General features: G+C 44.2%; 1 protein-coding gene across 8 annotated transcripts in view; it reads right to left on the bottom strand.

Moving 5' to 3' along the window:
• LOC129844193 (pleckstrin homology domain-containing family A member 6-like) overlaps nt 1-13106 on the bottom strand; it is a 116483-nt gene that overhangs the window by 24577 nt on the left and 78800 nt on the right. For 6 of the 8 annotated variants that reach the window (XM_055912621.1, XM_055912617.1, XM_055912620.1 and 3 more), the window contains 5 exons: nt 10478-10627; nt 9680-9775; nt 7056-7167; nt 4954-5093; nt 284-451 (listed from right to left, as the gene is read on the bottom strand). In XM_055912621.1, coding sequence (XP_055768596.1) covers nt 284-451; nt 4954-5093; nt 7056-7167; nt 9680-9775; nt 10478-10627 — 666 coding nt within the window. The remainder of the gene's footprint in view (nt 1-283; nt 452-4953; nt 5094-7055; nt 7168-9679; nt 9776-10477; nt 10628-13106) is intronic. The other 2 variants (XM_055912618.1, XM_055912622.1) reach the window with 2 other exon arrangements.

Raw genomic sequence — 13106 nt, 5'->3', positions numbered from 1 at the left:
GTGTGGGGGGGGTGGGGGGTAGAGCTTGGAGCTCTGTTGTTTAGGGGTCCGGAAGTGTTTATGGGGACGACAGGGATGGCTTCTATAGGACATGTAACAACTGGGAGTTGCCCTTTACCACAGATCAGCTTACTCTACCCCCTATCCTTACTTTACCCATTAGGGGGAGGCAAATGATTATGTCCCTGAATCAGTGGTTATGGACAACATTTACCAGCTTGCGTGAGTGACAGGGGGCATGGAAGGGATGGGAACTCCCTCCCACCCTCCCGTCTCCAAATACCTTTCTGCTGTGGGACTCTTCATCGTCAAGGTAACCGTCATCCAGGCCCAGGCTGCGTAGCCAGGTGGAGCTGTCGAAGGGCAGAGGGGGGAGGGAGGGGGGAAGGGAGGGGAGCGACTCCAGAGGGTAGTAGGATTTGGGAAGTGGTGGTCGTGGCGGGCCAATGTCCTACAGCCACAGGAAGGAGGTAGGAAGAATAAGAGGAAGAGAGGGAAGGAAGAAAAAAAGAAAGGAAGGAGGATGATGGTAGGAGGAGGAAGAGAGAGCGCTGTGCATCAGGAGGAGTGACAAGAGCCAGGCAGAGTGCAGAGCAGAGAGGATCATGGAACGATATGAGAAATGGAGCCCCGACCCCTATAAACTTCAGGGGTGAAGGGTCACAGGCGTCCAACGAGATGCCTGCACTGAGCTAGCATAAATGCACATACTGATCAATTCTAATCAGATTAGTAGTACTGATACAGACCACTGACTACTGCTGAATAGGAAAAACAAGATAGAAAGTACCACCACAATTTCCAACGTTATGTTTCAGTTGAATGAGTACAGACACTGAAATCAGTTACAATCATTAAGCAACACAGATGATACATGGGTTTATAAGATTCACAAAATAGAAAATTTCTGCTCTTGAACACTATAATTCAAATTTCAGCATTGTGTGATTATGAGCTTCATGCCCAACAGAGAGAGTTGGCTGAGAGCCAGAGGAAGGCATAGCACTACAGGTTTCACATGGGTTTAATACTAAAACAGGAGGATCCAACCCCAGTCCCAGAGTGCTTCAGTATCTTCTGAACTATACTGAACAAAAATATAAAGTTTAACATGTAAAGTGCTGGTTCCATGTTTCATGAGCTGAAATAAAAGATCCCAGAAATGTTCCAAACAGTATGCACAAAAAGCTTATTTCTCTCAAATGTTGTGCACAAATTTGTTTAAATCCCTGTTAGTGAGCATTTCTCCTTTGACCAAGATAATACATCCATCTAACAGGTGTGGCATATCAAGAAGCTGATTAGCATGGTCATTACACAGGTGCACCTTGTGCTGGGGGAAATAAAAGGCCACTCTAAAATATGCAGTTTGCATGCTGTTGCCAGATAATTTAATGTTAATTTCTTTACCATAAGCTGCCTCCAGCGTGCATTTAGAGAATTTGGCAGTACGTTCAACCAGTCTCACAACCACAGCCCAGGACCTCCACATCTGGCTTCTTCACCTCCGGGATTGTCTGAGACTGCCACCCGGACAGCGGATGAAACTGTTTGCACAAACTGTCAGAAACTGTCTCAGGGAAGGTCATCTGGGTGCTCGTCGTCCTCACCAGGGTCTTGACCTGACTGCAGTTCGACGTCGTAACTGACTTCAGTTGGAAAATGCTCACCTTCAATGGCCACTGGCATGCTGGAGAAGTGTGCTCTTCACGGATGAAACTATACAGGGCAGATGGCAGACAGCGTGTATGGAGTCGTGTGGGCGATCAGTTTGCTGATGTCAACGTAGTGAACAGAGTGCCCCATGGTGGCGGTGGGGTTATGGTATGGTCTAAGCTATGGGCAATGAAAACAATTGCATTTTATCAATGGCAATTTCAATGCACAGAGATCATGTGACGAGATCCTAAGGCCCATTGTCGTACCATTCATCTGCCGCCATCACCTCATGCTTCAGCATGATAATACATGGCCCCATGTTGCAAGGATCTGTACACAATTCCTGGAAGCTGAAAATGTCCCAAATCCTTCCATGGCCTGCATACTCACCAGACATGTCACCCTCTGAGCATATTTGGGATGCTCTGGATCGACGTGTACAACAGCATGTTCCAGTTCCCGCCAATATCCAGCAACTTCGCATAGACATTGAAGAGGAGTGGGACAACATTCCACATGTCACAATCAACCCCATGTGACCCACTTGTTGTGTGTATGTACTGACATGTATGTGTAACTGATAGATGCACACACACTGATAGATGCACACACACTATGTCAATGTTTTTAAATGTATGTCAATTGTAAAGTATTTTGTCTGTAGTGTCGTTTTAATTATATGTCGGACACCAGTAAGACTAGGTGTCACCATTGGCGTCGGCTAATGGGGATCCTGATAAATATATTTGTTATTAAACTGTCTGAAGTGTCGCACTGCATGAGGCAAATGGTGGTCACACCAGATACTGACTGGTTTTCTGATCCACGCACCTACCTTTTCTTTTAAGGTATCTGTGACCAACAGATGCATATCTGAATTCTCTGTCATGTGAAATCCATAGATTAGGGCCCAATGAATTTATTTCAAATGACTGATTTCCTTATATGAACTGTAACTCAGTAAAATCTTTGAAATTGTTGCATTTTGAGTTCATGTTTTATTCAGTGTACATCCCTCTCTTTTAATCAATGAACTGTTCTGGACCTGGGATAACCAGTTGACTTGATTTCTTGGCCTATCATATTCCTTGATATCAATGAATTCATGAATTGATTGATTAAGCACTATAGAGGAAAGTCCCCCTTTTATCCCTTTTGCTGGTCTCTTGGGGTTATTTCTTTGCAACGTTGTGTAGAAAACCAATAGCTTTTGCTCATGATGAAAATAAACAATCTAGCAACCTGGTGGGTGAGATGACTTGCTTAAATGACATGGAATGACCCACCACTAAGTACCATGTTCCACATAGTGAGAGATGGCATGAAGGAAAAGGAGAACATTTGCCACATTTCTGCTCCACCTCCCAATGAGGTTTCTATAAATAAATTACAGTAACAGGTCTGTCTGGTTTCTTATCTGATTCCATTAAGGATACAGTTCTACACATACACACACTTTTTTGACCTCATATATTTCTGGCAGAGAAAGAGCTTATTGATGTTGACATGACACTATACATAATTATTTAACAACATGTTATGCAGGCTGAGAACTCCTGACTCTGATTCCCTGAGCCTGCTGGACACAGAACATTATTAACCACTTACTGACTAGGACCCTCACCCTCAGCTATATACTTTACCTCAGAAAGCATTACACATTCTGCTTCAAACCTCTAGCTTTGCTTCTTACTATTGGCAAAACAAAGTACTAAAGCTGCATCATCAAAATACAGTAAGTATAACATCACATTAGAACTGTTATTGTATCAAGTCTGTCTGGTGTGGGTTACAACTGCTGCAACCCACCTTAAACATCTTAAATCTTACAGTACAGTCCACCAGGTCAAGAGATGGGTCTGCATGTACACTGAGTCGAGCCCAATGCCTGATGTTCGGATGGCTGTGGTACCAGTGTGTGGTGGTACCGGGGTGTGTGATGGTACCGGGGTGTGTGGTGGTACCGGGGAGTGTGGTGGTACCGGGGTGTGTGGTGGTACCGGGGTGTGTGATGGTACCGGGGTGTGTGGTGGTACCGGGGTGTGTGGTGGTACCGGGGTGTGTGATGGTACCGGGGTGTGTGGTGGTACCGGGGAGTGTGATGGTACCGGGATGTGTGGTGGTACCGTGGTGTGTGGTGGTACCGGGGTGTGTGATGGTACCGGGGTGTGTGGTGGTACCGTGGTGTGTGGTGGTACCGTGGTGTGTGGTGGTACCGGGGTGTGTGATGGTACCGGGGTGTGTGATGGTACCGGGGTGTGTGATGGTACCGGGGTGTGTGATGTGTTTCAGGACTGAGGGCCCTGGACACGGGGCAAGGTGATAGGGAGTGTGTACGGAGGTCTAGGCTATGGCTATAGGCTAGCAAGACAGGAGTTTTGGCAGAAAAATTTGTACTGGGTCTCAGGGAATGTCAGGTGGGTGCGCTGAGGTGGGTACCTGAGAAAGTCGGGGTAGCTTGCTTGGTAGGAAGGTGTTTCTGGGAGAAGAACTTTCCTGTAGCCAATGGCTTGTTGTTTCGGCTGAGGGGCAAGCTCACTGGCTAGCTGGGTGTGTTGGTGGGTTACTGACTGCCTGTAGGAGCTTGTTGATTGGTCAGTTTGGCAGGGTGGGCGGGTGATTGGGTGGGTGGAGCTCTGGCTGGCTTCATGGGGGAGTGGAACTCCAGAGCTGGCTTGGTGGCTGTGTGACTGTGCACTGTCACTAAGGACTGCCTGGTTGGCTTGGCTGGTGCTGGGGTTGATGTTGGTGTTGGGTCTGTGTTTGGTTAGATGTCCACAGTGTTTCTAAGGCCATGCTGGTTGGCTTGGGAGGTGTGCGGTTGTACATGTTGCTTGCTGTCTGTACTCTCTACAGGGGCTAGCTGGTTGGCTTGGCTAGTGCTAGGGTGGGAGTTTGGCTCAGGACCCAGTGGATATTTGGTTCAAGACCAGTGTGCCTACTTGGCTCAGGACTTGGTTGGGTGTTAGGTAGGGATTTAAGTTCAGGACAGGACTGGGTGCCTAAGTACAGGACCTGGCACTGTGTTTCAGGACTGAGGGGCATGGGCTGGGTGCAAGGTAAGGAAAGTATAAGGGGGTGTTTGGTGTTCGGTTCAAGATCCAGGTGGGTGTTTGGTTCAGAGACTGGTCTATTTGGATCAGGACCTGGTTGAATGTTAGATTTAGGACCTAGTTGGGCATTTAGATCAAAACATGGTTGGGTGTGACGTTGAGGACTCAGGTGGGTGTTAATTTGAGGACCTGGGTGGGGACCCAGGTGGGTGCGTGGGTAGTAAGAGGAGGCGGTGCTTACCTCCGGACCCAGTTGTTTGGAGGGGGAGGCCTGGGAACCGGGCACTGGGGAGAAAGGGCTGAGTGGACTGGTGAGGCTTACTGAGCTCATGGGACTAGCAGGACTATTGGTGCTAAAAGAACCAGATGCTCCACTGGCTACTGCCGGAGAGACAGAGAGACAGAGAGATAGAGAGACAGAGAGATAGAGAGACAAAGAAATGGAGAGACAGAGAGACAGAGATAGAGAGACATAGAGATAGAGAGACAGAGAAATGGAGAGACAGAGAGACAGAGAGACAGAGAGATAGAGAGACAGAGAGACAGAGAGATAGAGAGACAGAGAGATAGAGAGACAGAGAGATAGAGATACAGAGAAATGGAGAGACAGAGAGACAGAGAGACAGAGAGACAGAGAGATAGAGAGACAGAGAGATAGAGGATGGAGGGTGGGAGTTAGAAATGCATGCAGAACGCTGTTCATCGATATACTTCTATTGGTTCATTTATCATCTACTTCAGCTAGAGATTCAGCTACAGGTCAGACAGATAGAAAAAACATAGCAGAAGTGGAAATTACTGTACAGTGCATTCAGAAAGTATTCAGACCCCTTGACCTTTTCCACATTTTGTTAGGTTACAGTCTTATTCTAAAATTGATTTTTTTTTAAAGGTTTCCTCATCAATTTACACACAACACCCAATAATGACCAAGCGAAAACCGATTTCTTTTAAATTTTTGCAAATGTATTAAAAATACAAAAGATAAATAAATTATTTACATAAGTATTCAGACGCTATAGTCTTAGCTCAGGTGCATACTGTTTCCATTGATCATCCTTGATGTTTCTACAACTTGATTGGAGTTCACTGGTGGTATATTCAATTGATTGGACATGATCTGGAAAGGCACACACCTGTCTATATAAGGTCCCACAGTTGACAGTGCATGTCAGAGCAAAAACCAAGCCACTACGGAATTATCCGTAGTGCTCCGAGACAGGATTGTGTCAAGGCACAGATCTGGGAAAGGGTATCAAAAAATGTCTGTAGCATTGAAGGTCCCCAAGAACACAGTGGCCTCCATCATTCTTAAATGGAAGAAGTTTGGAACCACCAAGACCCTTCAAAGAGCTGGCCACCCTGGCCAAAATGAGCAATCGGGGAAAAGGGCCTTGGTCAGGGAGGTGACCACGAACCCGATGGTCACTCTGACAGAGCTCCAGAGTTCCTCTGTGGAGGTAGAAGAAGTTTCCAGAAGGACAACCATCTCTGCAGCACTCTACCAATCAGGCCTTTATGTTAGAATGGCCAGGCGGAAGCCCCTCCTCAGTAAAAGGCAAATGACAGCCTGCTTGGAGTTTGCCAAAAGGCACCTAAAGGACTCTTAGACCACGAGAAACAAGATTCTCTGGTCCAATGAAATCAAGATTGAACTCTTTGGCCTGAATGCCAATCATGCTGTGGTGATGTTTTTCAGCTGCAGGGAGAATAGTCAGGATCGAGGGAAAGATGAACAGAGCGAAATACAGAGAGATCCTTGATAAACATCTGCTCCAACAGTACAACGACCCTAAGCACACAGCCAAAACAACACAGGAGTGGCTTTGGAACAAGTCTCTGAATGTCCTTGAGTGGCCCAGCCAGAGCCAGGATTTGAACCCAATCTAACATCGCTGGAGAGACCTGAAAATAGCTGTGCAGCGACGCTCCCCATCCAACCTGACAGAGCTTGAGAGGATCTGCAGAAAAGAATGGGAGAAACTCCACAAATACAGGTGTACCAAGTTTGTAGTATCATACCCAAGAAGACTCAAGGCTGTAATCACTGCCAAAGGAGCTTCAACAAAGTACTGAGTAAAGAGCCTGAATACTTACGTAAATGTGTTTTTAAAGTTTTTTATTTTATTTTTTACGTTTGCTAAAATAACATAAAAACTGTTTTTGCTTCACCATTACGAGGTATTGTGTGTAGATTGATGAGGGAAAAAACATTTTAATCAATTTTAGAATAAGGCTGTAACGTAACAAAATGTTGAAAAAGTCAAGGGGTCTGAATACTTTCAGAACGCACTGTATGTACGACTATACTGTAGGTTATGTTACTGTGAGGTGCCTGCATACCCCGGTGTTTGGCTGTGTCTGTGCCTCTGGAAAGGTTGCTCTTGTGGAGTCCTTCCAACACATCCTGAACTCTCCAGAACTCCTTCTGAATGTGTCTGTGGATCATCTCACTCTGATGAAGGAGAGGAGGGAGGAGTATGTAGAGAAGATGAGGGAAGTAAAGGTGATTGTAGAAGGATAGAGGTAAGAATAACATTTGAAGTATAATACTGAATAGATGTAATACTGTTAATAACTTATTGTTATTGTAATCTTCTATTAGAAAACAAGTCAGGGAGTGATGTAGCAGCAGTTAGGTGTCTCAGTTATAAGACCAGAGGCAGTGTGAGAGAGTGACACCAGGTAGCCTGATTGTCTAAGAAAACAACAGGGTCACGTACATTCATTAGTACATACTATAACAAAATGTAGCAAAAATTTCGCAAAGGAAAACTTAAACATGTTTTTTTGTATATTGGACAAGTTCAGGTACCCCCTTCCCGTTTTGGCCCATTTGCTTCTGTTTCATTCCCAATGAATACAACCCAGTTTTATTGAGTTGGTCATAGACAATTCACTCTTATGGACAGTCACTTTAACAGTTCACCACCATGAGCCAGGTGATACTCCATGGAGAGGAGGGGGACAGTCTGGTGTTTAATGGGGCATGTTGACTGTACAGTCGTGGCCAAAAGTTTTGAGAATTAAACGAATATGAATTTTCACAAAGTCTGCTGCCTCAGTTTGTATGATGGCAATTTGCATATACTCCAGAATGTTATGAAGAGTGATCAGATGAATTGCTATTAATTGCAAAGTCCCTCTTTGCCATGCAAATGAATTGAATCCCCCCAAAACATGTCCACTGCATTTCAGCCCTGCCACAAAAGGACCAGCTGACATCAGGTCAGTAATTCTCTCGTTAACACAGGTGTGAGTGTTGATGAGGACAAGGCTGGAGATCACTCTGTCATGCTGATTGAGTTAGAATAACAGACTGGAAGCTTCAAAAGGAGGGTGGTGCTTGGAATCATTGTTCTTCCTCTGTCAACAAAGGTTACCTGCAAGGAAACACGTGCCGTCATCATTGCTTTGAACAAAAAGGGCTTCACAGGCAAGGATATTGCTGCCAGTAAGATTACACCTAGATCAACCATTCATCGGATCATCAAGAACTTCAAGGAGAGCGGTTCAATTGTTGTGAAGAAGGCTTCAGGGCGCCGAAGAAGATCCAGCAAGCGCCAAGACCGACTCCTAACGTTGATTCGGCTGCGGGATCGGGGCACCACCAGTACAGAGCTTGCTCAGGAATGGCAGCAGGCAGGTGTGAATGCATCTGCACGCACAGTGAGGCGAACACTTTTGGAGGATGGCCTGGTGTCAAGAAGGGCAGCAAAGAAGCCACTTCTCTCCAGGAAAAACATCAGGGACAGACTGATATTCTGCAAAAGGTACAGGGATTGAGAACTGGGGTAAAGTCATTTTCTCTGATGAATCCCCTTTCCGATTGTTTGGGTCATCCGGAAAAAAGCTTGTCCGGAAAAGACAAGGTGAGCGCTACCATCAGTCCTGTGTCATGCCAACTGTAAAGCATCCTGAGACCATTCATGTGTGGGGTTGCTTCTCAGCCAAGGGGGTGGGTTCACTCACAATTTTGCCTAAGAACACAACCATGAATAAAGAATGGTACCAACACATCCCCCGAGAACAACTTCTCCCAACCATCCAGGAACAGTTTGGTGACGAACAATGCCTTTTACAGCATGATGGAGCACCTTGCCATAAGGCAAAAGTGATAACTAAGTGGCTCGGGGAACAAAACATCAATATTTTGGGTCCATGGCCAGGAAACTCCCCAGACCTTAATCCCATTGAGAACTTGTGGTCATTCCTCAAGAGGCGGGTGGACAAACTAAACCCCACAAATTCTGACAAACTCCAAGCATTGATTACGCAAGAATGGGCTGCCATCAGTCAGGATGTGGCCCAGAAGTTAATTGACAGCATGCCAGGGCGGATTGTAGAAGACTTGAAAAATAAGGGTCAACACTGCAAATATTGACTATTTGCATCAATTTCATGTAAATGTCAATAAAAGCCTTTGACACTTATGAAATGCTTGTAATTATACTTCAGTATTCCATAGTAACATCTGACAAAAATATCTAAAGACACTGAAGCAGCAAACTTTGTGAAAATTAATATTTGTGTCATTCTCAAAACTTTTGGCCACGACTGTACTTTATACATTCTAGATGATATCATCAGAAGTATGATGATAAATAGGACATGATGAAAATGAATGTTTGTGGTAATTTATTGTTGATGAGTGATTCCTATTCTGTTTAAAATACTGATCAGGAGGAAAGGTTGGACTCACCTATTAGCAAGCTAGGATAACACTGTGGTAAGTGACTGGAAATTAGCCAACGAACAGCAATAGAAACTTTAAAATGGAACCACACAGGTGTGTTCATGAGCAGGTGAGATTAAAGATTAGAGTTCCATTCTAGTCATTTCCTTTCTAAGCTCCATATTCAGTGTTCGACTGGCGACTGGTTAGAAACACAGGTTTTGGTAACTTTGTACGCTACAATAAAACATCAGAAGCTTTAGGTGGGTCATAGATTAAGTGGCCAGTGTACCTGCCCGCCTGTATTGAGCTGTTCCCACAGGTCTCCATGGATAGCATTGACCTCGTCCTCCAAAGCTTCAAACTCCATCCGACTGGTGGTCAGAACCTGGACAGCAAGGGAGAGAACACACACTCAGAGCCTGGAACACACACTCAGAGCCTGGAACACACACTCAGAGCCTGGAACACACACTCAGAGGCTGGAACACACACTCAGAGCCTGGAACACACACTCAGACCCTGGAACACACACTCAGAGCCTGGAACACACACTCAGACCCTGGAACACACACTCAGAGCCTGGAACACACACTCAGACCCTGGAACACACACTCAAAGCCTGGAACACACACTCAGAGCCTGGAACACACACTCAGAGCCTGGAACACACACTCAGACCCTGGAACACACACACACAGAACCTGGACCACACACTTAGACCCTGGAACTATGAACACTATCAGTGTTTTCCTAAATCAAAAAGAGGCTTGGGTGGTGAGTGTGGCAATAGGCACAGTTTTTCCTACGCATGAAAAACCCTGACTGTATGCTGAAGCCTCTAGCCTTATAGTCACTTTCTAAAGCAACCATACAATATCTATCACACTGGAGTAGGAGAGTTGTCCTATGATGGTGATCAGATCTTATAGATTATAGATGATATATTGTCCTATTGTCATATTTTAGATTCATCCCCCATATATCTTATACAGGATACCTTAAAGGGATCTCCTTGATTTACTTATAGATTACATAATGGATCACTATGGATTATCATGGATTATCCCTGGCTATGTGTCTTTCTTACGCTGGATGCCTGGGAGAGTTCTCCTCTGATGTTGATGAGCTGGTTCTGCAGTGTCTCCTTCTTCAGCTGTAATTTGTCTGCAGCCAGCAGCTGACCCCGGTACAGCTCCATCTCCTGGTGTGTGGCCACCAGCGCACCCTCTAGGCTGTCCTGGGAACAGCAGGTAACATCGGACATGTCAGAACATGGTTTGGCTACTTTTATGGAGTAGGGAGAAGTTGCCCCTAGACACTGACCTTGGGTCAGTTTTGATGTAGGGCCGGGAAGCTGATCCTATATATTTACCAAGCGGAAACTCCACCCCAGAGCACACTTTTATGATTACTTTCTTTAGCAGCTTTGCATTTTATAGCATTATTCTGGATCGATATGACATAACAGATAGACATGTCCGACCTACATTTAATAAGAGAAGCCATAGGACACCTCACATGCCATATATAAAACGATACATTGTAAAATGAGGTGGCAGGGTTGCCTAGTGGTTAGAGCGTTGGACTAGTAACCGAAAGGTTGCAAGATTGAATCCCCGAGCTGACAAGGAAAAATCTGTTGTTCCGCCCCTGAACAAGGCAGTTAACCCATTGTTCCTAGGCTGTCATTGAAAATAAGAATTTGTTCTTACCTGACTTGCCTAGTTAAATAAAGATAAAAAAGGAACACCATGACTGCCTTGTTTCTGACTTTGTTTATATTGTCCTTGTACATAATCTAGGTGTCTGGTCTGATCTGTTAAGCATTGAAGACCCAAATTGGCTCCCGAGTGGCGCAGTGGTCTAAGGCACTGCATCTCAGTGCGAGAGGCATCCCTGGTGTGAGTCCAGGCTGCATCACATCAGGCTGTGATTGGGAGTCCCATAGGGCGGCTCAGGTTTGACTGGGGTAGGCTGTCATTGTAAACAATATGTTTTCCTTAACTGACTTGCCAAGTTAAATAAAAAAATACATGTAAACCAAGACAGAAAACCCCTCTACAATGGTTCAATGAGGACCTCTGGAGGCGGATGAGAGAACGGCATTTTTACCTTGAAAAAACACTGAAGTCTGGTCAGAATGATGACATATGTATATTTACAGCACTGAGAAATAAGGTGGTACGGAATATTTGCCAAAGCAGAGCTCTTTCTTAGAGTGATCAATGAAGCAAAAGGAAATGTCAAAGTGATTTGGGAAAATCTCAACAAACTAACAGGGAGAGGAGCTGAAAAGTCCGAAAAACATCCTGAATGAAAGGTTCATGGGATTCTAATTCAAGACTCCGATTTCATATCCACCACCTTTAACCAGCTTTTTGTTGACTCTGTCAGGGAACTGGCTCAAAGATTTTCAACCATGACCACAGTCCTCACTCCCATAGATAATAATAAACCAATATTCACAATTCCTGAAATCTCAGCATCAGCACTGGACTGTATTATTAGCTTCTTCAGGAGCTCTAGAACAAAATATGTATTTGGTCTAGACACTGTATTCCTGAAGAGACACAAATATTCTCTGATTGTCCCTATTGTACATCAAGTTAATCTGTCCATCAAATATGGGTTCTTCCCCAATGCTTGGAAGTCTGCTTCAGTGATATGTGTTTTAAAATCTGGTGACCCAACACTGGTGGAAAATTACCAAACTATAAGCATTCTTCCAGTGCTATCAAAAGTAGCTGATAGATGGGTGGCTGATAATCTGACTGATCACCTCAATCAGGGCAACTCCATACATCAAATGCATACATCAAATGCATACATCAAATGCAATTTGGATTCAGAACAAACCATTCTACCGAAACAGCCAACTGCTATTTTCTGGATTGTATTAAATTTAAACTGGACATAGGTGGTGAAGTCAGCAGTCCCACAAGGGTCAATATTAGGCCCCCTTCTGTTTACCATCTATATAAATGATCTCCCACAAGTTAACATACAGATGTATGCAGACAATACAGTTCTGTATGTACACTCAAAAAATAGACAACTAGTTGTTAACAAGTTAACTGAAGCTATGGTACATGTTTATAAATGGATGACTAATTATTGCCTGCATTTGTATTTGTATTTCGAAGTCAAAGGGTTAAAAAAAAAAATATGTAATCGACAAGACTGTATATACTTCTCTAAGAAATCAATTGATTCTTCCCATCGAGCTGTTCTTGTTAATGGGGAGAATCTGAAAGTTGTTTCTAACTTCAGGTATCTCGGCGTCATTTTGGACTCCAACTTGACATTTAAGAAACATGTGAAGGTGATTAACACGATCAAAATTGGATTATTCAACTTTAGGTTTGTAAGACCTTTCCTTCCTCTGGAGGCCTCCAAACTATACATGCTGTGATCTTCTCACATCTGAGATATTGCCTCACCATTGAAAAAAGACTAAAAACACCAGCAAATCAGCTCCAAGTGATTTTAATTCGGGACTTTTATTTTTTGTACTTTTTCTCCCCAATTGGTAGTTACAATCTTGTCCCATCACTGCAACTCCCCTACATCACAAGCAGGAGCTACTGTTCTGAAACCAATTGAATCACTCTACAAACAAACACTTAAGAGTTTTGATAACAAACCAAACATTTGTCACCATTGTCATATAATCTACAAACATAATTTATTTAGTCAGGATAGTTTAAGCATTATGT

This window comes from Salvelinus fontinalis, unplaced genomic scaffold, assembly GCF_029448725.1.
Source record: "Salvelinus fontinalis isolate EN_2023a unplaced genomic scaffold, ASM2944872v1 scaffold_0193, whole genome shotgun sequence".
Taxonomy (NCBI): Eukaryota; Metazoa; Chordata; class Actinopteri; order Salmoniformes; family Salmonidae; genus Salvelinus; species Salvelinus fontinalis.
The sequence above is the reverse complement of the archived record's forward strand: the minus strand, read 5'-3'. Positions and strand labels throughout refer to the sequence as shown.